At 41.3% G+C, this 26,198-nt stretch overlaps 1 protein-coding gene and 1 non-coding gene across 2 annotated transcripts; one reads left to right on the forward strand and one right to left on the reverse strand.

Annotated features, from left to right (window-relative positions):
* Positions 1 to 5,262: 5,262 nt before the first annotated feature.
* On the reverse strand, positions 5,263 to 5,334 carry TRNAQ-CUG (transfer RNA glutamine (anticodon CUG)). Its single transcript has one exon. It is a non-coding gene; the product is annotated as a tRNA-Gln (tRNA).
* An 84-nt stretch (positions 5,335 to 5,418) lies between these two features.
* RAB11A (RAB11A, member RAS oncogene family) lies at positions 5,419 to 25,669 on the forward strand. The gene is made up of 5 exons (XM_008016207.3): positions 5,419 to 5,827; positions 13,756 to 13,951; positions 14,186 to 14,379; positions 15,764 to 15,844; positions 25,285 to 25,669. The coding sequence occupies exons 1-5, from the start codon at positions 5,788 to 5,790 to the stop codon at positions 25,422 to 25,424; spliced, it is 651 nt and encodes a 216-aa protein (XP_008014398.1). The 5' UTR covers positions 5,419 to 5,787; the 3' UTR covers positions 25,425 to 25,669.
* The last annotated feature ends 529 nt before the right edge of the window (positions 25,670 to 26,198 follow it).

The raw sequence follows: 26,198 nt of genomic DNA on the forward strand, positions 1-26,198 counted from the left end.
TGTCTTTTCTGGGCTGGGTGTGGCCAAGGGTGAACAAGCTGATTTTGGTCTTGAAAGCCAGCCAGTCCACAGGAATTCTGGGAGACTGTTAGGAAAGAGGCAAATAGCCCCAGAGAGACAGGGATCTTGTGAAGACTAAGGACCTCACAGGAGCCCGTCCCAGTCTTGCACCACTATCAGCCCCTTCCTCCTAACCTTCTGTTTTTTGTCTTTATTATGACAAAATCTGAGATTTATGTTCCTTTTAGTTTTATTTTCTTTGTGGTAAAATATACATAATAAAATTTACCATTTTAGCCATTTAAGTGTATAACTCAGTGACATTAGGTAATTTGCAATGCTGTGCAACCATCACCACTACCTCTTTTCTTTTTTTGAGATGGTCTCGCTCTGTCACCCAGGCTGGAGTGCAGTGGCGTGATCTTGTACTGCAACCTCTGCCTCCCGTGTTCAAGCACTTCTCCTGCCTCAGCCACCTGAGTAGCTGGGATCACAGGCATGCGCCACCACACCAGCTAATTTTTGTATTTTTAGTAGGGATGGGGTTTTGCCATGTTGGCCAGGGGTCTCGAACCCCTGGCCTCAAGCGATCCTCTTGCTTTGGCCTCCTAATGTGCTGGGATTGCAGGCTTAAGCCACCACACTGGCCTAATACATATCTTTATTTGTAAACATGTATATTTATCACTTTTTTCTTTAAGGCTAGCTGATACTTTAGTTACTATAAACAAATAATCAGGCCAGGAGTGGTGGCTCATGCCTGTAATCCCAGTACTTTGGGAGGCCGAGGTGGGTGGATCACCTGAGGTCAGGAGTTTGAGACCAGCCTGGTCAACAGGGCGAAACCCCGTCTCTACTAAAAATACAAAAATTAGCTGGGCGTGATGACATGTGCCTGTAATTCCAGTTACTCGGGAGGCTGAGGCCGGAGAATCGCTTGAACATGGGAGGTGGAGGTTGCAGTGAGCCAAGATCATGCCACTGCACTCCAGCCTGGGCGACAGAGCAGGACTGTCTCAAACAAACAAAAACCCAGCTAATCAAAGATGAGAATTTTCCTGATCATGTGTACAATTTGTCACCTCATAATATACTATATACTGTATATAACATAGTATAATATATGTTCTAATATATAATATAGTATATATTCTAATATATAATATAGTATAATATAGCATATATATTCTAATATATAATAGAGTATTATACATATTCTAATATATAATATAGTACATAAATTCTAATATATGTATATAGTATACATGTATATCTTCCTTGATCTTGCTGTCTTTCCAGAAAACAATACAGCATACCTGTTTAAAATGTGAAATTTGACGAGTTTTGAGATATGTATACACCTGTGAAACCATTAGCACAATAAAGATAATGAACACATCCATTATTCCTGAAAGTGTCAGCTGGGCTCAGTTACTGGGCCCAGTTACTGGGCTCAGTTAGTGGGATTACTATATACATGTATAGCGTACATGTATATAGTATACATTTTATATATATATAGTATAATATATATTCGAATATATTCTATATAATAGAAAAGATAAACAATACAAAAGACAAATTTCACCTCTTTTTAAATTTTTTACTTATTTTTATTTTATTGGAGACAGGGTCTCGCTCTGTTGCCCAGGTTGGAGTGCAGTCATGCAATCACGGCTTACTGCAGCCTCGAATTCCCTGGGCTCAGGCTATTCTCCTATCTCAGCCTCCCAAGTAGCTGAGACTACAGGTGAATGCCACCATACCTGACTATTTTTTCTTATTTTTAGTAGAGGTGGGATTTTGCCATGTTGCCCAGGCTGGTCTCAAACTCCTGAGCTTAGGCAATCTGCCTGCCTTGGCCTCCCAAACTGTTAGGATTACAGATAGGAGCCACCATGCTGGGCCAAATTTCACTTCATAAAGTCCATCAACTTTTCTCTCTCAAAAACATTTTTGTTTTTTTTACAGACAGGGTCTTGCTCTGTTGCCCAGGTTGGAGTGTAGTGGTATGATCATGGCTCACTGTAACCTTGAACTCCTCGGCTCAAGTGATTCTCCCACCTCAGTCTCCTGAGTAGCTGGGACTACAGGTACATAGGTGCCATCATTCTGGCTAATTTCTCCATTTTTTGTAGAGATGGGGGGGGTGGTCTCGCTAGGTTGCCCAGGCTGGTCTTGAACTCCTGGCCTCAAGCAATACTCCTACCTTGGCCTCCCAGGCACAAGCCACGATGCCCCATCTGAAAACTGTATTGTGAGGTAAACCTAATATTATTACAAAAGCGCATAAAACTGGTATATAGAGTTTAACACAGTTATAAAGGGAACAACCCTGTAAAAATCCTTTAAGAAATAGAACACTGAGGCTGGGCGTGGTGGCTCACGCCTGTAATCCCAGCACTTTGGGAGGCTGAGGCAGGTGGATCACTTGAGGTTAGGAGTTTGAGATCAGCCTGGCCAACATGGTGAAACCCTGTCTCTACAAAAATACAAAAATTATCCGGGTGTGGTGGTGCATGCCTGTAATGCCAGCAACTCAGGAGGCTGAGGCAGGAGAATCAGTTGAACTTGGGAGGCAGAGGTTGCAGTGAGCTGAGAACGCACCACTGCACTCCAGCCTGGCGATAAAGAGAGACTCCACTTCCAAAAAAAGAAAAAAGAAAAAAAAAAAAGAAAGAAAGAACTATAACAATGACATGTTTATTTAACAAATGGAAACCACTACGGAAGCTTTTTGGGTCAGGCCAGTGGCCCCCAGGCTCTGCTTTATGGGATACAGAAGGGAGGAACGTCTGTCCCTGGGGATTCTTCCTGAGACCTAGGGAATGAGGTTCACTTTCTTCAAATGAGCTAGGACATGGAGGTGAGGATCATGGCATCCTGCCCCTTTCCCATCATAGGCTCTGGCCTGGCATCTGGCTATTTCTTACAATAATAACTCATGGTTCTCAACTTTGGTAACTACTGACATTTTGGGCCAGATAATTCTTTTTGTTGGGAGTGCTATCCTGTGTGTTGTAGAACATTTAGCAGCATCCCTGGTCCCTACTAGATACCAGTAGCACCCCCAAGTAGTGACACTAAAAATGTCTCCAGATGTTATCAAATGTCTCTGGGCACAAGATTGACCCCTGTTGAAAATCACTGCATTTGGCCAGGCACAGTGGCTCTTTCCTGTCATCTTAGCACTTTTGGAGGCTGAAATGGGAGCATCGCTTGGGCTCAAGAGTTCAAGACCAGCCTGGACAAAGATGGCGAAACCCCCTCTCTACAAATAATACAAAAATTAGCCAGGTGCGATGGTGCACACCTGTAGTCCCAGCTGCTTGGGAGGTGGAGGTGGGAGAATTGCTTGAGCCCAGGATACGGAGGTTGCCGTGAGCCGACATCGCACTACTGCACTCCAACCTGGGTGACACGTCAAGACCCTGACTCAAAAAAAAAAAAAGAAAAAAAAGAAAAAGAAAAAGAAAAAAGTCAATGCATTCATAAATATTTATTATGTTCCATGCATGATGTTAACAGCTATACATATGTTACTTAATTCCGTCTTCCTGTTTGTCCCCATTTTGCAGATAAGAAACTGGGATTCAGCAGGATTAGATAAATTATTGAAATTGACATAGCTTTAGTGAATGACTGAGCTGAAGTTTAAACACAGCCTTATCAGTCCTCACTTTGTTTTTAACAAACATGTAAAGTTACTTCCCCAGATGTGGAGGGTGATATATTTTTCAGGTCTTGCTTCTCCCACATAGTCTAAGGCTAGGCATTTCTAAATTTATAATTCCAGGCTTTTTACTAGAGAGTTCCTTTTTATTTTCTTACCAACTGTATTAGTCCAGGTTCTCTAGAGGAACACAATTAATAGGATAGACATATATATATATATATAAATGGGAGTTTATTAAGTAGTATTAACTCGCACGATCACAAGGTCCCACAATAGGCCTTCTGCAAGCTGAGAGGCAAGGAAGCCAGTTCGAGTCTCAAAGATAAAGAACTTGTAGTCCAACATTCGAGGGCAGGAAACATCCAGCACGGGAGAAAGATGTAGGCTGGGAGGCTAAGCCAGTCTAGCCTTTTCATATTTTTCTGTCTGCTTTATATTCGCTGGCAGCTGATTAGATGGTGCCCACCCAGGTTAAAGGTGGGCCTGCCTTTCCCAGCCCATTGACTCAACTGTTAATCAGCTCACTGTGACCTCTGCTTCCCGGGTTCAAACGATTCTCGTGCCTAAGCCTCCAGAGTAGCTGGGACTACAGGCACCCACCACCACGCCCGGCTAACTTTTTGTATTTTTAGTAGCGACGGGGTTTCACCTTGTTGGCCAGGCTGGTCTTGAACTCTTGACCTCAGGTGATCCACCCACCTCGGCCTCCCAAAGTGCTGGGATTAAGGCGTGAGCCACTGTGCCCAGCCCTTTTTCCACTTTTAAGTACTCGTACGACAACACTGGGGTCACCCAAATAATCCAGGATAATATCCCTAATTTAATGTCAGCTGATTAGCAACCTTAATTTCATCTGTAACCTCAATTCCCCTTTGCCATGTAACCTAACCTATTCAGTCTCCGGGAATTGGGAAGTGGACATCATTGCCAGGTGGTATTCTTCTGCTTCTTCTAGGCACACTTGCCCACAAGTCTAAATCGAGAGTTTGCATATAGGAGGTAGGAGGTGTGACAATAATTGGATAAAGGCTTTTCTGGAATTACAAAATTCTCTTCAAATACAGGGAGGCCCTGCGGCATGATATCTGGCAAATCACTTGAGTCTTAGTATCCAAATTTCCGCTAAAATGGAAATTGCCATCCTTTGCTCGGCATATTAAATGAAATACTTATGTAAACGGACTTAGATTAGAGGCCTACAAATAGGACTCAAGTTCTTGATGAATCTTGATGAGGAGGGTGGGCGAAGTACTCTAAATGAAAACGAGATAGACTGAGAGATTTCCAGAGAGGAGTGAGTGACAAGCGCCTACCCGTGCATGAAGCTGGAGGTAGAAAATTCCAGCAAAAGGAATTTTCAAGTTTCATTGAAGCTTCTGAATTAAAGTTTGAGGGGCCAGGGTTAAAAAAAAAGGTAGTGAAGAGGCTCATTAAGACAACCCCCACCAGGTAGCAGATAGTACCTCAAATGCAGTGGGAAATTTGTGAGGTCTTCATAGGCAAGGATTAAATTTTACATCTCCATGTTAATATATGTCATAGTTGTTCAATTAAAAAAGTTATTAAGGGAAAAAAGCCACCAACGCAGGTTCCACCGAGATTTGAACTCGGATCACTGGATTCAGAGTCCAGAGTGCTAACCATTACACCATGGAACCGCCACGCTCATGTAGTTGCCTTCGGCTCTCTGATCCTTAGACAACCCTGCCCCCATCCACAAACCCACCACTCACAGGCGGTCCCGCCCGGTTCCAGCGAGTCGCTTCCGGGCACGGTAGCTCGAGAAATGAGCAAGAGGCCACTAAGACCATGGTAGCTAGGAATTCCAGGACTCAGTTTCCCCTTTGAGCCTCCTTTAGCGACGAAAGTTTGAAGCCCCACGCATCGGAACTCTCGTGCACACCGCCCTTCTTGGGTTCAGGGACGGGGAGCCGCCCCCGGAAGTACTTCCCCTTAAAGGCTGGGGCCTGCCGGAAGTGGCGCAGCGGCAAGGAGGGGCTCTTCACCCAGTCCGGCAGTTGAAGCTCGGCGTTCGGGTTACCCCTGCAGCGACGCCCCCTGGTCCCACAGATACCACTGCTGCTCCCGCCCTTTCGCTCCTCGGCCGCGCAATGGGCACCCGTGACGACGAGTACGACTACCTCTTTAAAGGTGAGGCCATAGGCTCTCGCACTCTACACAGTCCCCTTTCGGGGACCCGGGACACTCTCAGCGGACGTGCCGGCCACCCGTGCACTGATAGAGGCCTGCCTCAGCCCTTCCTTTTTGTGCGGTTCCGTCTCCTACCCAGCTCAGCTTCTCCCCTCCTCAGACAGGGGTCCCCGTCACATGCCGCTCTCTGAGCGACCTCTCCGTGGGCCTTGGCTGGCCTCACAGCCCCTCCCTGCGTGTCCTTCCCCTGGCGGACTGCCTTCTCGCATATCGTCGAATTCCTTTCCCCGGGTTCTGCGGCCCCGCCGCCCCTCCCACCATCTCTCTTTTCGGGTGTAGCGCCCCCTCCCCCTCAGCGTACACCTTTCCCGGCTGGCGTCCTCTCCCGAAGCCCCTCTGACGGGTTCTTCGCTTGCCTCTTGGCCTTGCCTTTTCTTATCTGCCCCCTTTCCCCCCTCGAGCGAGCCTCTCTTCTGCATCTCTCCTCCCCTCGTTCGGCCCCCCCTCTAAGCTTCTCCCATCCCGGGTCCAGGACCCGGTAAAATCTGAGCGGGCCAGGGGTCCCCACCCCCACCCTCCGCCCCGCGGTTCTCGCGGTCCTTAACCTTCTCTGACCGCTCCCTCCCCCACTCCCCATTTGGCAACTCTCTCTACCTTCCCTCCCCAGATCGTGTTTAGAGCTCCCTTGTCTCCGTTGCGACCCGGGTGGTGGGAGGGTAAGAGGGATCGCCCATCACCCAGTCGCGCACTTGTCGCAGTGACCCGGCAGGCTGACATTACTTCCCACCTAGCCTTTTATTTTCTTGCTCTCCCTACTCAGTGGCACACAACCCAGGATAACTCTTTACTCGGTTCCCGAGAAGAGGTTGCGGATGGGTGGTGGCTGTTATCCTTGCCAGACCTGAAGGCCCGGTTCCTGAGCAGGAAAGGTTGTGCGCTGCACAAATACTAGCTTGCTTTATCTCTATGGACTGGTTGCTTCCTGCTGCAACACTGGGAGGATCCAACAGGAAGGGAAGAGCCCTAGTTGGCCACATACCTTTTCCAAAAGGTTGGGGGTAGGAAGGAAGTTGTGTGCTCTTTTGGTCACATTAAATATTTATTATAAGGTACGGAAACATGTAGTGCCCTTGGATAGAACATATCGGAGGGTCAGGGTTGGTTAGAAAGAATTGCTTATTGGTTGAGTCCGGAAGGAATCCAATTTTTTTTTTTTAATCAACGAAGATAAAGGGTACATTTTTCAATGAGAAGAGAGTACAGTAGATGCTTTTTTTGTTCAGTGAATGTACTCTCACTCTGATGCTCTTTTTCTGCTCCTGAATTGGGAAGGTAGCCATCAGTAGTGTGCCGAACAAAGATCATTACCTCTGAGGGAAGAAGCCATTGCTATTAAAGCTTTACTGTGGAGGGTGGAGTTTAAAGAGTGTTAAGCATGGTGACTGTTTCTGTCTTTGCCATTGGGTGCTAAGAATGATTGGCTAAACCAAGCAGGAAAGATTTGTTTGCTTTCCCAATACTTTGCAAATCTTGTTATACTAGCCTGCTGTTGTACTCTTGTCATCTCTTACGCCTCTGACCCAGAATATTCTATTGTATAGGGTGAATACTTTTGGTATCCCTCCTCCACCCCATGCTGGAAAGTACTTTCAGGGTACTTAGTTCATTTTACAAATACAAAACTCAGACCTGGATTACAGAAAGTATACTACAGCATCCGTTTTGCCGAAGGTATCTGAGATGATGTGAAATTATTTGAATCTCTTGAGACTTTGGGGTTAAAGGGAGGTTTGTGTTTTAAAATATGGTATAATGGTAGTGTGCCTTTATAAAGGCTGTCTTTGAAGTAATTAATTCAGAACAAGATAGACCGTCAGGATATTTCTCCTATTTGGTTTGAACTGGAATGTTGGTTATACAAGGTCCTTTTATTTTTTAACAAAGAATATTAAATACTCTGAATTGGCCTAAAGTATTTCAGCTTTTTGATGAGACCTTCCTTCTAGCAACGATTGAGAGCACCGAGCTTTGGAATTACGTAGATTTCGGTTTAGATCCTGACTCAGGTCTTGTATTTACTATATGACCTTGGAAAAGTTAACTTTTCTGAGTCTCAGTTCTCTCATTTATATAAAGGAGAATACCTGCCTCTTAAGATTGTTGTGAGAATTAAGTGAGACTATTTGTAAAATTTTAACCATGAGGACTCAATAAATGGTAATAATGTGAAAGAAGTTACTGTGGTTTTGTCAGTTTTTTTTTTGTTTTTTGTTTTTTTTTTTTGAGACAGGGTCTCGCTCTGTCCCCCAGGCTGGAGTGCAGTGGCACAATCAAGGCTCACTGCAGTCTCGGCCTCCTCAGGCTCAGGTGACCCTCCCACCTCAGCCTCCCTAGCTACTCTCTAGCTCCTAAGAGTAGCTGAGACTACAGGAGTGCAGCACCACGTCCAGCTAATTTTTTTTTTCTTTTTTTGTAGAGACAGGGTTTTGCCATGTTGCCCAGGCTGGTCTCGCACTCCTGGACTTAAGCAATCCACCTGCCTCAGCCCCCGCCAAGTGCTGGGATTATAGGCGTGAGCCAGTGTGCCTGGCCTTTGTCGGTTTTTTGAACCTTAAATGTAGGTTCAACTACAAGAGCGTTTAAATATTATTAAAAAAACATAAAACTGGAAACTTCTAATGCATTTTATGTTTCCATGGGTTATGGTTTCATTTTGTTGTGCATTTTGCTGTTTAAGATAGGGTGTTAAAACTTCTGCTGAGGAGGATTTCTACTTTTTTTTTTTTGAGATGAAATTTTGCTTTTGTTGCCCAGGCTGGAGCGCAATGATGCGATCTTGGCTCATTGCAACCTCTGCCTCCTGGGTTCAAGCGATTCTCCTGCCTCAGTCTCCCGAGTAGCTGGGATTACAGGCATGCACCACCACGCCGGGCTAATTTTGTATTTTTAGTAGAGACGGGGTTTCTCCATGTTGGTCAGGCTGGTTTCGAACTCCTGATCTCAGGTGATCCACCTGCCTGGGCCTCCCAAAGTGCTGGGATTTCCGGCACGAGCCACCGCGCCTGGCCAGATTTCTAATTTTTTAAAGCTCTTACAGGATATGAGTCACTTTTTTTCTTTTAACTTCAATACTGATTATTTAGCCAATTTCTTATTTATACAAGTATCCTGCTTTAAAGTGAAGAATGATTTTATTTTAAAATAGCTTTATTGTACAGAGATTTATTCACTGAGATGGACTGCAGCTGTTTGTACTTAGAAGATTTAACCTAGCAAATGCAATAGTTGAGGGAATTGGAGTTAGTTTGTAACTAACAAGTTGAAAATAAATGGATATTTTAATTAATAGGGGATGGAGTGGTCGAAAGTCTAAATAGGAATGTAATGTGGGACGAGCAGTACAATTATTATAAATTATGACCTTTATTTAAGCCCAATAGTGAGACTTTTGGTGGGAGGGAATTAGTTTTATTTTATTTAAACTTTTTATTTTTAAAACTTTAATTCTGTATTTACAAACAATGTGGTTAAGGCCCTGTGGGACATAAGTAAGCATCAATCATAATTTCTGTTTACAAATATTGTGTGGTAGGCACCAATCCAAAGTTACATTTTCTGAAAATACCTGGATACATAGTCTATTGCTTAAGACATTTTCTTTTCAATCACATTGGAAGTCGGTAGTAATTAACCGTCAGCTGATTGTCAGTAGAAATTATCATGGAAACTTTGCTGTCTTGCATCTTGTTAGTAGTTTTTCTTTCACAAGTTTTGGTTGAGCAACTCAGATTCTGCTGAATCTGGAAAAACTTGTCTAGACTTGAGCCTTATTGTTTGCATTATATGTATAACTCTCTCTCTCTCTATATATATATATACGTATTTTTTAGGCAGGGTCTCCCTCTGTTGCCCAGGCTGGAGTGCTGTGGCACAGTCATAGCCCACTGCAGCCTCAAATTCCTGTGCTCAAGAAATCCTCCTGCCTCAGCCTCCCAAGTAGCTGGAACTACAAATGTACTCCACCATGCCTGGCTTCCTTTTTTTTTTTTTTTTTTTTTTAAGACTATCCTACTTACAGAAATAAAAATTTCTTTTTTGTGGAGATAGGGTCTCCCTACATTGCCCAGGCTGGTCTCAGACTCCTGGGCTCAAGAGATCTTCCCACCTTGGCCTCCCAGAGTGCTGAGATTACAAGCATGAGCCACTGTGTCCCACCTTGAATGCATTGTATATTAAAAACTTTTGAGGAGGTTGGACTATATGAATATAGTTGAAAGAATAGAAATGTCTCGAAATTTATGAAAACCAGAATGAAAATTACCAGTTATTCTTTCAGGTGGTAACTTTTAGGGTTGAGGTACTGTCTTTGATGAATTATATTTTGGTCCAGTAAATTAGTTTGCAAGAGAAAGTATAAAACTAAATGTAGTTGAAGAAGCAGAAATTTTTAATTAAACAATGGATAATTAATATGTATATTCTGCTTTTATGCATTTAGCAGCTTGATATTTAGTATTAGGTATTTGCGATGATACTCAAATACGGCAGATGTCTAGCTGATTACCTTTTTTTTTTTTTTTTTTTTTTTTTTTTTTTTTTTGAGACGGAGTCTCGCTCTGCCGCCCAGGCTGGAGTGCAGTGGCCGGATCTCAGCTCACTGCAAGCTCCGCCTCCCGGGTTCACGCCATTCTCCTGCCTCCGCCTCCCGAGTAGCTGGGACTACAGGCGCCCGCCACCTCGCCCGGCTAGTTTTTTGTATTTTTAGTAGAGACGGGGTTTCACCATGTTAACCAGGATGGTCTCGATCTCCTGACCTCGTGATCCGCCCGTCTCGGCCTCCCAAAGTGCTGGGATTACAGGCTTGAGCCACTGCGCCCGGCCACCTTTTTTTTTTTTTTGAGACGGAGTTTCACTCTTGTTGCCCAGGTTGGAGTGCAATGGCGTGATTTCGGCTCACTGCAAAACCTCCGCCTCCAGGTTCAAGTGATTCTCCTGCCTCAGCATCCTGAGTAGCTGGGACTACAGGCATGCGCCACCACACCTGGCTAATTTTGTGTTTTTAGTAGAGATGAGGTTTCTCCATGTTGGTCAGGCTGGTCTGGAACTCCCAACCTCAGGTGATCCACCCTCCTTGGCCTCCCAAAGTGCTGGGATTACAGGCATGAGCCACTGCGCCTGGCCTAGTTGAGATAACTTTTTAAAACATTCATGAATTTTGAGTTATTTTCAGATTAGAGTGCTTTTTTAATAGTGTTAACGTTAATTGGTTACATTAAGAAAAAAGTTCCCTTACTATCTTTATGATGGCATAAGGAGTTGAGATTGGTGAGATAATGAACATAATCATTAAAAGTGGAGGTCAAAAGGGAGGAAACCTAAACTTGAAAGTGCTGGAGTTGGCCAGGCATGGTGGCTTATGCCTGTAATCCCAGTACTTTGGGAGGCCAAGGCAAGTGGATCTTTTGAGTCCAGGAGTTTGAGACCCAGCTTGGGCAACATGGCAAAACCCCATCTCTACAGAAAATACAAAAAATTAGCTGAGTGTGTTGGCATGTGCCTGTAGTTCCAGCTACTAGGGAGGCTGAGGTGGGAGGATCCTCTGAGCCTGGGAAGTCTAGGCTGCAGTGGGCCCTGTTTGTGCCGCTGCACTCCAGTCTGGGCGACAGTGAGACCCTGTCTCAAAAAAAGAAAGAAAGTACTGGAAGATTTTTTTTTTTTTTGAGACAAGTTCTGGCTCTATTGCCCTAGCTAGAGTATAGTGGCTCACAATCCAGGCTCACTGCAACCTCTGCCTCCCAGGCTCAAGCCATTCTCCCACCTCAGCCTCCTGAGTAGTTGGGACTACAGGCATACATCACCATGCCTAATTTTTTTTGTTTGTATTTAGTCATGTATTTTTTTGGTATTTACTTTTTTTTTGTATGAGTGATTCAAAGGCCATTTCCTTAGCAAACATCCAGCCTTTTGTACTAAGAAGCAACAGTGAATGTATCCTATTGATAGTAGACTATTAACCGAAACTGAAATTTGACTTCATATCCAGAATGGTGGACCTTGGAAACTAATACATCAAATAACCATCCTATGAAATTGAAAGTGCATTGCTTTTGTACATCACTTTAATAACTTTGACATTTTATTCTGATAGCAAATAAAAGCATGTATATGTTTGCCATAGCACCTTTGACACCCTGTAGTTGACTTTTTAGTTAGAAATAACCACTCTTTGTGCTGCGTTGGATTCACTGTCTTCTGAATGATTTCTTGCTGAATCAGCTGACTAAGGAAGCCAGAAAGATATGCATTTGATAATGTACTCTGTCCAAGACTGTCCAGAGGCCAGCTTATATGCGCTCCTGTGGCAAAGAGGGAGTGTGTAATGGACTGTCTTTGCCCTCTGACCAGAGTGCAGTGAGCTTTTAGTTTTTACCGTTCTTTCCACTCGTACCACCAAATCCCAGTCTCTTTAGTAAGGAATGGTCTTATTCCTTGGCCTTATTTTTGTATGTTTGATTTTCTAGTCCTGATGTCTAAATCAATTAACTAGTTTAGATAGATAAGAAGAAGTCTTAGTAGTCAAAAGTAGGAACGAATATAATGTTTCCTGAAATGCTGATACCAATTTTACAAAGGAAAAAATGTCTAGCTCAGATTCTATAAACCTGTGAACTCATTTTGAACTTTAAATTCAGATAGAAAATACCTTAAAACAACTTAACTGCCTGTTTCTCCATTGTTTTTGAAATTCTTAAGTGTAATACCACTTTGGGTGAAAAAGAATCTCCATGTATCCACTTAGTAAGTAAACTGCTGCCTATAGAAATCACAGGAAGCAAATTCATCTAATCAAGACCTATTTTCCAAAAAATCATGGAGTCATAAGTGAAAGTGTATGCCCTCCTTGCTTTGTTTTATTTTTATTTTATTTTATTTTATTTTTGAGACAGAGTCTCGATGTGTCGCCCAGGCTGGGGTGCAGTGGCACACTCTCAGCCCTCTGCAACCTCTGTTTCCTGGGTTCAAGCTATTCTCATGCCTCAGGCCCACAAGTAGTTGGGATTACAGGCACCCACCACCATGCCTGGCTAATTTTTGTATTTTTATAGAGATGGGGTTTTCACCATGTTAGCCAGACTGGTCTCGAACTCTTGGCCTCCCAAAATGCTGAGATTACAGGTGTGAGCCACCACGCCTGGCACTTGGTTTGGTTTTGACTCACAGTATGTCAGAATTATTAGTTTCCTAGTACCCCTGTTTATCTTTAGTGGGGTGGGTTTTTTGGTAGAGGGGTCTTTAACTTTGAACCAATCTGATGAATACAACTATTAAAGGTCATTTTAGTTTCTGTGTTCTGTATGGTGAAGTTTATAAACCCTGTGCCTCGTATGTTAAATGTTTTTCATATTGTCTAGGTCTGAGTCCTGAGGTCACACCCAGTCTTTGACGAAACGAAGTATATTCATTTTGTCCTTCCCTACCCACTAACAGCCTTTGTTGTTTTCATGTCTGATACATTACATTTTAATATCATAAATTGTTCATTTAGTTTAGGATTTATCTTTGAAGTTATTTTCTAAAGTAGTAAGATTGGCATAGCATTGATGGTAATTAATGCCTGTCATCAGTGCCAAGTGCATCTGTGATTAAAACTGCATGTTTAAGACAGGATACTGTATCTGTGCTAAGCAGATGATGTGTGGAAGTCATACAGGTAGAAACACGTTGAAAAGAATAAATCGATTTTATTGATTGGTAACTGGTCAAGAACATGGGGTTCAACCCCCTGCCCCCATTCCTTTTAAAAAATCATATACCTTATTTTTCTTGCTTTATTTACTCTGAAGCCAAACTTCTTTGTGTTGAAAGCATAGTGATATTCCGAATGTGTTTGCCTTGTTCATCTGACATTAAGTTCTTTGTCTTTCCAGTTGTCCTTATTGGAGATTCTGGCGTTGGAAAGAGTAATCTCCTGTCTCGATTTACTCGAAATGAGTTTAATCTGGAAAGCAAGAGCACCATTGGAGTAGAGTTTGCAACAAGAAGCATCCAGGTTGATGGAAAAACAATAAAGGCACAGATATGGGACACAGCAGGGCAAGAGCGATACCGAGCTATAACATCAGCGTAAGTCTCACAGTTTTTAAGTTCTCTGAAATGGGTTGCCAATGAGTGAATTAGCTGACTTTTTGTATTGGAAAAAGAACTGTTTTTTCCTTTTAAGAATTGTAGTATTAGGAATCCTTAGAAATTTATTTGTAAGTATGTTTTTAAAACTCATAATCCATATTTTGAGTTCTTCCTGGTGTTTGCTTCCATCTTGTGGTTGTTTTCTGATATTAAATATGTTTCTGTTTTCAGATATTATCGTGGAGCTGTAGGTGCCTTATTGGTTTATGACATTGCTAAACATCTCACATATGAAAATGTAGAGCGATGGCTGAAAGAACTGAGAGATCATGCTGATAGTAACATTGTTATCATGCTCGTGGGCAATAAGAGTGATCTGCGTCATCTCAGGGCAGTTCCTACAGATGAAGCAAGAGCTTTTGCAGGTTAGTGATAGGAATTCCATGATATTTCTTACCATTGTGTCTTGTGGTTTTGATACCTTTCCCGTGAGAGTAATAGGTTATAATAGTTTCCGAAAGGTAAACATGAATGCTTAGCAAGAATTGTTTTGAAAGTTTGTGATGACTGTATAGCTTTTTTGCTTTGAGTCATTAAAACAGGAATATTTTTCCACCAAAAAATGAATATAAACATTGTGTATCCTGTCTCTTTTTCTGTTACGTTTCTGTGTTTACAAAGGCTGCTGTACATGAGCTCTATGTGAGTGAAAGGTAGAGGCTCAGAGTGTCAGGGACCAATAGGGATGCAGCTGCTTAGAAGCTGTAACTTTTTGGCTTCATAAAGAATTCACATGTCTCTTGCCCCTGTTCTGGTAGGGACAGCATGCCAGAAGACAATATTGTGCATTTGTGGCTAGTGAAAGTCTTGCCTTTGCTCTAATGCTGATGCTGTGGATAACTTTCTGTAACAGTTTTTTTTGATTTCCCATGCAAGAATAGCTTTATTGTAAATAATACAGCTACAACATTCTGACTGGATATTATAGCCAATGTGGTTGATGGAGAGGATAGCAAGAGATGGAAATAGCTGGCCACTGGATACATTTTTACCACATTTTAAGTGGTGTCATTCATTACTAGTGAGTAGTATTTAGATGTAATAAGTATTTATTTTAATTAAGGAGCCAATTGACATTTTCTCACTTTTTTTTTTGTTTTTTTTTTGAGAGCCAGGATCTCACTCTGTCACCCAGTCTGGAGTGGAGTGGCACAATCAAGGCTCACTGCAGCCTTGACCTCCTGGGCTCAAGCGATCTTCCACCTCAGCCTCCTAAGTAGCTGGGACTACGGGTGTGTGCCACCATGCTCAGCTAATTTTTTGTATTTTTTGTAGAGACAGGGTTTTGCCGTTTTGCCCAGGCTGGTCTTGAACTCCTACGCTCAAGCAATCCGCCTGCCTTGGCCTGCCAAAGTCCTGGGATTACAGGAGTGAGCCACCACGCCCAGCCCTCTCACTATTATTTTTAATCTATTATTGTGTAAATATTAATGTGTAAGTAGGGTTGGGCATGGTGGCTCATGCCTGTAATCTCAGCATTTTGGGAGACTGAGGCAGGAGAAATGCTTGAGGCCAGAAGTTCGAGACCAGGCTGGGCAACGTAGTGAGATCTGCATCTCTACTTAAATAAAGAAATAATAAAGTAAGTAAGTAAATAAAGTGTAAATAGAGTGGTTCCCTTAATGTCTCATAAGTTGAGGAGGTCTTAAGTTTTAAAAAGTTCTGTTATTTTTCCTTTTGAGGGCTTGAATATACCCTATTCCTTGTTTTAAAACTTGACAATACTGACATTTTTGTGTCTCCCCACAGAAAAGAATGGTTTGTCGTTCATTGAGACTTCTGCTCTAGACTCTACAAATGTAGAAGCTGCTTTTCAGACCATTTTAACAGGTAAGACTTGCATTTTCAGATGACACCAGTAGGAACTAGAAGTTTTAGGAAGGTAATTTAAACAAACTAATCAGCAACTAAACTATGTATCAGCCAAGAATGACTATCATTTGAGAGCTACTGTAGCAAAAGCTGTTTAGAGTGCAAAATTAACTACAACCCATGCTCACTGAGCTTCAGTTGTCCTAATTCATCTGATTTATAGTGGGAAAAATACTTGGAAAATAATTCATTCACTTCCATGATTACTTCAGTTCAGGTATTACATTCTTCATGGTCACAAACACAAAGTAATGTTTAAATGTACTTTTATAAGGTAAATATTGAGATCCCAGCTATAGAAAGATATAAATGCCCTTTTGAAATTTAGTAAAGAAAAAGCTAGGGAAAAAACATATTTTTAAAAATTATAGTGACAAAATAAAATTTTTCTATGATACAGAAGAAAGGTATCACTTGCGTATTCTATATTGTGCCATGGGAGATAATTGGTAGATAAAATCAGCCAATGATTGCATGTAGAAAAGTTTTAAAAAGTAGTGGGAAAGAGATGGAGTTCATGCTGATTTGGAATGTGAATGACCAGGTCAGCCTCTGAGGTAAGAAGTGTTCACTCATATTTATCGTGAAGCTATTAAAATAACCAGATTATTAGTGAGATAGTCTTAATCTTCTAATGAGTACTTTGATGGGTTGTTTTTAAATACTTTTAAATTGTATATTACTTTTAAGAACTCATGATTTAAAATGTCTTAATATATAGTACAGTTTTACGTGGCGTTGTTCTAAAAACTCTATACAGAGGTATGATTAAATGGGTTTCCAATTATAATATAACAAGTTTTGATTTATCGTTCGTATGCAGCCCCTGTATTAGAGATTAACAGATTTTAACTTTAACATATTCTTTTACTGTAAAAATGTAAGTGTAAAGTCAAAGAGGTAAGATTTGGAAGCCTGACTTGGGTTCTAGTCCTGGCTCCTCCACTTACTATTAGTTCTACAATCTTAGGCAAGTTACCTCACCCTTCTAGGCCTTAATTTCTCCATCTATAAAATTCATACATATTTTGAGGAGTTTTGTTATTTCCTTTTTGAGAGAAGTCTTATATTTATAAAATCTTCTGATAGGATTTGACTTGACTTTTGTGACCTAAAGGTTTTTTTCTCGGTAACCCTTAGCAAAGAATGGTTTGTCACTGCCCTAGACTTAAAAAATGACTACCTGTAAAGTACTTATCTATCCCTGGTATATAGAGAACAGTTGGTAAATTAGTAGCTAAATAGCAATTAAGGCATGAGAAAATTGGTGATTTATGTACCTATTTTATTATAATTCTTTTCTATCAGAATAGTGCTGGGGTTGGATAAACAGTCTGGAACACAGTAGCTTTCCTTTAGAACGTTCTCTGTCAAAGTTTCACTGATTGTTTTAAGCAAGTAAAAGTTGATTAAATATGCAGTATGTCTGCAAGTCCTTGTTTTCTTTATATCCATTTGTGTGGATTTTATTAAGTCAACATGTAGAGTGCTAGATTGAGACCCAGGAGTTCTAGGGCATTACATCTTTATCACTTTGCTTCTACTCCCTGTTTAAAGTCATTGAACCTCCCTGCTCCTCAGAGTCATAGTCTTAAAACATGTGAATTAAATTACCTTAAAGATGTGCGAGCATTTTAAGGCCTCAGAAAATCTCATCTGAGCCGGGCGCGGTGGCTCAAGCCTGTAATCCCAGCACTTTGGGAGGCCGAGGCGGGTGGATCACAAGGTCAGGAGATCGAGACCATCCTGGCTAACACCGTGAAACCCCGTCTCTACTAAAAAATACAAAAAACTAGCTGGGCGTGGTGGTGGTGCCTGTAGTCCCAGCTACTCCGGAGGCTGAGGCAGGAGAATGGCGTGAACCTGGGGGGCGGAGCTTGCAGTGAGCGGAGATCGCGCCACTGCACTCCAGCCTGGGGCACAGAGCAAGACTCCGTCTCAAAAAAAAAACAAAAAACAAACAACAAAAAAAGAAAATCTTATCTGAAAAAACTTTTTAGACAGTCCTCATTGTTGGAATATTTTTATGTTAAATCTCCTCTGCTATAATTCTGGCCCCTTTATTCTGATATTAAGTGAAGATGAGCTCAAGTCTTCCATCTGCAGTTAAGTATTTTATGCATCGTTTTGTAACATTGAACTTCTGATCCGCTCAAACATGAACTAGTCAGTACTTAAAATTGAGCCCTTTTGTCTTTAAAGATGAGAGCCAGGCATGTTGATGCACGCCTGTAATCCCAGCATTTTGGGAGGCTGAGGCAGGCAGATCGCTTGAACTCAAACATCCTAACACCTGTAGAACAACACAGATGTCTGTTGCCACATGCAGTGATCTCAAAAGTTCAAAACCAGCCTGGGCAACCTGGTGAAACCCTGTCTCTAAAAAAAAAAAAGAAATATTAGCTGGGCATGGTGGTGTGCGCACCTGTAGTCCCAGCTAAGGTGGGAGGATTGCTTCAGCCTGGGAGGTTTAGGCTGCAGTGAGCTGAGATCATGCCACTGCACTCCAGCCTTCGGGGCAGAGTGAGATCCTGTCTCAAAAAAAAAAAAAAAGATGAATGTATGGTTACTTTTCTTAAAATTCACTCTAGATTGAACTTTTGTTACAGCTTAATTGTTGCTTGAAAGCAAAGAAGACTTTAGTTTCACTTGCTACCACTTTTCCTTTCTATATTCACTATTTCCTCAGCTTCCTGCATAAATCTCACTGTTGGTTTGTAGGATCAGAGATGTGCAGCAGACATCTGTGTTGTTCTGCAGGTGTTAGGATGTTTGTTCTAAACATTCTTCTTCCTGTATGCCAGTGGAAGTGTGAATGCATAGAGAAAACAGTAAAGAGAATAGTAACTATTGCACTTGATTCTGCCTTAAATGTTAACAGTCTTAAGGGAGTATTTACATTGTATTTTGATATTGCTGAAAGAAAAAAAAGCTTTAAAATTTTTAAAAATTGAGATGGGGCCCAGTCTGATCTTGAATTCCTGAGCTCAAACCATCTGCTTGCCTTGGCCTCCCAAAGTGCTGGGATTATAGGCATGAGCCACCATGCCCAGCCAAAAATTTTAAGTTGTGAAATTATATATCAGAAAATTTACATGTTACTTCAGAGTTAATTGTGTTGTTGGTTTCAGAATAGACCCATGGCATTCTTGACACCCATAAATTTGAAAGTGACTCCATGAGATGATTTTGCTTGATGGTATTTTTTAGAGGTAGTTTACTAGTATGAGAGTGAGACTGGTAGATTGCTCTGCCTCTGAATTTCAGTGCAGCTTTGTCTTTTCTCAGGTTCACTAAAGGATGTTTTTAATGCATACCTTTTACTTTTTGCTTTTAACTTTGCATTTTCACAATTTCAAATTTAAAGAGATTAAAATAATAGTAAAAAGAATTTGCAAATATCCTTCACCCATATTCTACAGATGTTAATATTTTACCACATCTGCTTTATCCTTTCTCTTCTCTCTAAATATATACATATTTTTTTCGGCACCATGTGAGATTAAGTGGCAGACATGATGACCCTCATCCTTGAGTGTTTTTCAGTGTATATTTTGTAAAAACAAGGATATTCTCTTTTATAGCTACAGTATAATTATCAAAATCAGAGAGATAATAGTGCCACATCAATGTTTAATTACAGACCTTATTCAGATTTTGCCACTTGTTCCACTAATACCCTTATTAGTCAAAGTCCAAGATAAGGTCATGCATTTCATTTAGCAGTCATATCTCTTTAGTCTCCTCTAATCTCGAACAGTTCCTCAATCTTTTGTTTATTGACCTTGACATTTTTGAAGGGGACAATCAAGTTATTTTGTTGTGTACCTCATTTTGGGTTTTTCTGATTTTTTTCCTCACGATTAAACTCAGGTTATATACTTTTGGCAGGAACACCACAGAAGTGTTCTCAGTGCACCATATCAGCAGGTTTGTGATAATTGGATGTCTTATTAATTACCAGTGATGTTAACTTTTACCACTTGGTTAAGGTGATGTCTGCTAGATTTCTCCATGTAATTAATATGTTCAGGATGTCTTTTTGGTATAAAGGCTATATTCTTTTTTTTTTTTCCCGAGTCTTGCTGTGTCAGGCAAGAAGACTACCTCCTAGGTTCAAGCAATTCTCGTGTCTCAGCCTCCCGGGTAGCTGGGATCATAGGCCTGCACCACCATGCCCTTCTAGTTTTGTATTTTAAGTACAGATGAGTTTTTACCATGTTGCAGGCTGGTCTCTAACTCCTGGCCTCATGTGATCCGCCTGCCTTGGCCTCCTAAAGTGCTGAGATTACAGGTGTGAGCCACTGCCCCGCCTTACTCTACTTTTGGTATATCAGAAAATTTCCATTAAAAAATGTTAAAGAGAGATGCATTAACTGAATTACTACATTTTTCAAAATTAAGAACTAATTTCTCAGAAGTTGAAAAACAGTAAGATGTAGTCAACTGAATATGTAAAGTAACAAAAACAGACAGCAGGAGTATCTTTTCTTAGATTCTTTTGTGGGGAAAGGGGAGTGGCTAAAATTTATGTCTGAGAAGGTTGACGGTTCAAATGTGAACAGGCATTAAGGAAAGACAACTAGGATACAATAAAGACAGGCTACTAAAATTAAAATTTTAAAAAAGGATATGTAATCTTTATAGATTTTGTTTCAATGAAAAAGGATGGGATGGGAGTGTGCCAAGGCTAAAGAGAAGGATTTACCCTTCGGTCATTCAGTCAGATGAGTGGCTAAGGAATAAAGAATTAACTTCATCTTTAAGCTTTCCCTCTGATCTCACACTGGGAGGCTCTTCTTTTTTCAAGTGTAAATTGTGTGTGTAAATTAAGATGAAATATGTGACCCACTGTAAGTTTTAACTTCTTTATAAATTGTTTTAAAGATTAAATTAGGCCGGGCGCGGTGGCTCAAGCCTGTAATCCCAGCACTTTGGGAGGCCGAGAGGGGCGGATCACGAGGTCAGGAGATTGAGACCATCCTGGCTAACACGGTGAAACCCCATCTCTACTAAAAAAAATACAAAAAACTAGCTAGGCGAGGTGGCGGGCGCCTGTAGTCCGATTCACTCGGGAGGCTGAGGCAGGAGAATGGCGTGAACCCGGGAGGCGGAGCTTGCAGTGAGCTGAGATCCGGCCACTGCACTCCAGCCTGGGCGACAGAGCGAGACTCCGTCTCAAAAAGAAAAAAAAAAAAAAAGATTAAATTAGGGGAACCAAAACAAAAAAAAGTTCTTACATAAAAAAAAAAAATATGTAAAACTGGAAGAGAGGGAAAGGCAGACTTCTCAAAGAACATAGAGAAGTAAATAATTAAAGAGATCTCATTACAAAGCAAGAAATTTGAGCAGTGTTGGTGTCTGCAAGCATACTGTTTTTTAGAAATGGATTACTGCTGCATTTACTCCGGTTACCAAAAAGGATGTCTGCTAATAAAAATGCCACTAAAGCAATAAAGAGTGATTGGCTTTAAGAGGTTCCACAAGTAATTCACATACTTAAGTCTCTTGTGGCTGGGTGTGTCATTAAAAAAAAAAAACAACAACAAAAACCTGATAAGAAAGTAGGAAGCAGGTAACTTCTAGCTTTCTGATTAGAGGAGGTTATTTCATTGGGAGTTTTGTGGGGGTGGGGGGTAGGAACTTGCCACACTAGATCTATTTCCCTCTTTCAAAGGCATGTTCTCCTTTAAAACCAAATGAATATACCAATTCCTATGCAGTACCCCCCCCACACCGTTTTTTTTGTTTTTGTTTCTTTTTTGGAGACGGGGTCTCACTCTGTCCCCAGGCTGGAGTGCTGTGGTACAGTCTCAACCTCACTGCTTACTGAGTGAGACTCTGTCTCAAAAAAAAAAAAAAAAGGCATTCTCCTACATAATCACAATACCATATGTTGTATCCAAGAAATTTGACATTTATACAGTTTTTTTTGCTTTGTTTTGTTTTGTTTTGTTTTTTTGAGACAGAGTCTGCTCTGTTGCCCAGGCTGGAGGGCAGTGGTGCTATCTCACTGCAACCTCCCCTCCTGGGACAAGCGATTCTCCTGCCTCAGCCTCCCAAGTAGCTGAGACTATAGGCGGGTGCCACCACACCTGGCTAATTTTTTTTTTTTTTTTTTTTTTTTGAGACAGAGTCTCGCTCTGTCGCCCAGGCTGGAGTGCAGTGGCCGGATCTCAGCTCACTGCAAGCTCCGCCTCCCGGGTTCACGCCATTCTCCTGCCTCAGCCTCCCGAGTAGCTGGGACTACAGGCGCCCGCCACTCGCCCGGCTAGTTTTTTGTATTTTTTAGTAGAGACGGGGTTTCACCATGTTAGCCAGGATGGTCTCGATCTCCTGACCTCGTGATCCGCCCGTCTCGGCCTCCCAAAGTGCTGGGATTACAGGCTTGAGCCACCGCGCCCGGCTAATTTTTTTTTTTTTTTTTTTTTTGTAGTTTTAGTAGAGACGGGGTTTCACCGTGTTTGCCAGGGTGGTCTTGATCTCCTCACCTCATGATCTGCCCACCTCGGCCTCCCAAAGTGCTGGAATTACAGGCATGAGCCACCTTGCTTGGCCCATTTATACAGTTTTTAATGTGCAATCCATATTCATATTTATTCAATATGCTAATAATGTCCTTTATAGATTTGTTTTTTAATTAAAAATTCAATATCCATTTAAAGATCACATGTATAGGAGCCAAGGGAAATGTCCCTATTGCCCTCTGAAGGTTTGCTGAAAGCTCTCTGATATAGCTTTGGACCTTCCTTTTTTTTTTTTTGAGACGGAGTCTCGCTCTGTCGCCCAGGCTGGAGTGCAGTGGCTCACTGCAAGCTCCGCCGCCTCCCAGGTTCACGCCATTCTCCTGCCTCAGCCTCCTGAGAAGCTGGGACTATAGGTGCCCGCTACCACGCCCGGCTAATTTTTTTTGTATTTTTGGTAGAGATGGGGTTTCACCGTGTTCACCAGGATGGTCTCGATTTCGTGACCTCGTGATCTGCCCGCCTTGGCCTCCCAAAGTGCTGGAATTACAGGCGTGAACCACCACATCTGGCTGTGCTTTGGACCTTTCACAAGGTCCAAATGATAGGTAGAGGTTAAGAAGAAAAAGAATTCTGCTGTATCATTTTTATATCATTTACATTTCTTTTGTGGGAGAACTAAATAGAAACCTCTGAAAGTTTGCTGGAAAATCAACTCACAAAAGGCAGATTAATTGGAAAAAAGGCATACAAAATTTTTTAACATGTACACGGGGAGAACCAGAGAGATGACCCACCTCCTGATGGCATTCAGAAGCTTATGCCATTCTGGCAAAACAGGTTATGGGAAGGAGGAGAAAAGGAATTCTGTTGAGGGGATTACTGGGGAGGATGAATGGATCAGTAGACAGAAATTAATTGGTATGTTGTCTCGTGAAAGAGTCTGTTTAAGTGTGGTTACATTCTTGGTCTTACAGGGAGGGGAAGAAAAAATAATTGTTCCTTTTGGTGGGTCTGGATCTCAGGCAGGTGAAGGAACTTCAGCTTCATCCTGTGCTGGGGAGAGAGGATGAGGAGGGGCAGAAGGTCAGAGAGACCTTGAGACTTCTTTAGTTCAGTATATCAAAGTGCCATTTTGGAGTATGGGTTTCTGAGCCTCAACAGATGGATTTGTTTTGTATCTGGGATGTTGAATAGAGTAGCCACAGGTTACTATTGAGTGCTTGAAATATGGCTAGTTAGATGAAGAATTGGATTTTAAATTTTATTTAATTAAAATAGGTGGCTACTCCGTTGGATAGCACAAATTTAGAACATTTATCCCCATGTCAGTCTGGATTTATCTCATTATTTCCTCATGATTAAATTAGTTTTAAATATTTTTGGCAGGAATACATGGTGTCCTTCATAGGAATACATTGTGTCTTTCGTAGTACATCATATTAGGAGGCTAATTGTGTTAATTTGACACATTTTTAGAATTATCTTGCTTTTTGAGAGTAGTTTTTTTGGAGGGACAACTGGGAGAGTAAACAAAAATAAGGTACATTTTCTGTTCTTAAGGACTTTATAATCTAGTCAGAGGGAACAACTTTTAGGCAGTGCGGTATAAGACCAAATGTGTTACATACAGATACTTATTGTGGAGGAATTTAGTGACATTCATGTAGTTATTTATCACAACACATATTATATGTTGCAGTACAGCAGTAAGGCAGACACAGTTTTGATCCTTACAGAGTTTAACATTTAGTGAAAAAGGCAGACACTAAATTATTTTTGATAAGTGTCACGAAAGAAAAATAGAGTTTACATATAACATCTTAAGTTGCCTGTTTTGTATCATTCTTTAATTACAATTTAAGTTTTGTTCAGGAGGTCACTAATAAACACATTATCTTCTTTTCCCTTCCAAGAATCCATTGGGATTTTAGCATGTTTATTAAGTTGTACTCTACCGAATGCATCTGATAGTGCAAATTTATTTATTTAGTTATTTAGTTATTTATTTTTTGAGATGGAGTCTTGATCTATCGCCCAGGCTGGGGTGCAGTGGCCGGATCTCAGCTCACTGCAAGCTCTGCCTCCCGGGTTTATGCTATTCTCCTGCCTCAGCCTCCCGAGTAGCTGGGACTACAGGCGCCCGCCACCTCGCCCGGCTAGTTTTTTGTATTTTTTAGTTCACCGTGTTAGCCAGGATGGTCTCGATCTCCTGACCTCGTGATCCGCCCGTCTCGGCCTCCCAAAGTGCTGGGTATTTATTTTTTTGTGTGGTACAATGTCATTGTGTGTAGGCAATTTTTTTTTGTTTTGTTTTTTGGGGTAAAGGTAGACTGAAAATACTCTTACGGTTTACTTCAAATCCATAAGTCCATAAACTATGTAATACTATTGGTTTACCTCTTTTATTTATTTATTTATTTATTTTTTGAGACGGAGTCTTGCTCTGTTGCCCAGGCTGGAGTAGTGCGATCTCGGCTCACCACAGCCTCTGCCTCCTGGGTTCAAGTGATTCTCCTGCCTCAGCCTCCTGAGTAGCTGGGATTACAGGCACCCGCCATCATGCCTGACTAATTTTTGTATTTTTAAAGAGACAGAGTTTCACCATGTTGGTCAGTCTGGTCTTGAACTACTGACCTCAGGTGATGTGCCTGGCCTGGTTGACCTTTTTAAGGTCTCTTTAAACAGAGATTTATTTGACTGGTGAACCTTTCCCTCTGAAATGGAAAAACCTTTGTTTCTTTTCTTACCCCAAGGGCAATTGTTAAAGGGTTGAATCTAATCAGTGACTGTTTGAAAATAAAACTTTAACGTATTCTCTGTTCAGTTTCCTTATGGTCTTTGATGCAAATATATCTCCTACCTCTATGTATCTTTTATCCTAACTATGATAGGTTATTCACGCTAAGTATTGTGATTTCTTTTTTCCTTCAGAGATTTACCGCATTGTTTCTCAGAAGCAAATGTCAGACAGACGTGAAAATGACATGTCTCCAAGCAACAATGTGGTTCCTATTCATGTTCCACCAACCACTGAAAACAAGCCAAAGGTGCAGTGCTGTCAGAACATCTAAGGCATTTCTCTTCTCCCCTAGAAGGCTGTGTATAGTCCATTTCCCAGGTCTGAGATTTAAATATATTTGTAATTCTTGTGTCACTTTTGTGTTTTATTACTTCATACTTATGAATTTTTCCATGTCCTAAGTCTTTTGATTTTAGCTTTATAAAATCATCCACTTGTCCCGAATGACTGCAGCTTTTTTTCATGCTATGGCTTCACTAGCCTTAGTTTAATAAACTGAATGTTTGGATTCCTCAATTATTGTTTACTTTTTATCATAGAAGCCTGTCACTGTACGTAGGACATAATAGAACTTGATCACTTGAAGCTCAGGCCTATTGGTCTTGATCAAATCAAACTAAGAAGACCTTAGAAATAAGCTACCATTTTGCCACAGAGCAGCTTATCGGTAATACACTCTTCTCTCAATGCAGTGTATATTTCCACAAATATAAGAATTGCCCTATAAACATAGCAGGATTTTGAGAGCTTAAAAATTTTCCATTATCTGGACATGAATTTCTAAAATGCCTTAATAGGTTTATGTAGTTGAGTAAATTTTGTTTTTTAATTTTTGTAAGCATCAAAGTTGATTAGAGAGGGGGGCACTTTTTCTGGAGAATTCTCTTAGTAAACACAAAAGATTGTTACGGTTTCATTAGTAGTATGGTTATGGGGCCATAAGTTAAACAGTGCTGCCTGGCAGGCTGGGAACTGGAGGGACTTGTAGAATTCCATCTCAGGTGCCTCTGTTGCAATGATCAGGCAGCCCAAAAGATTTAAATGA

This window comes from Chlorocebus sabaeus, chromosome 26, assembly GCF_047675955.1.
Source record: "Chlorocebus sabaeus isolate Y175 chromosome 26, mChlSab1.0.hap1, whole genome shotgun sequence".
Lineage (NCBI taxonomy): Eukaryota > Metazoa > Chordata > Mammalia > Primates > Cercopithecidae > Chlorocebus > Chlorocebus sabaeus.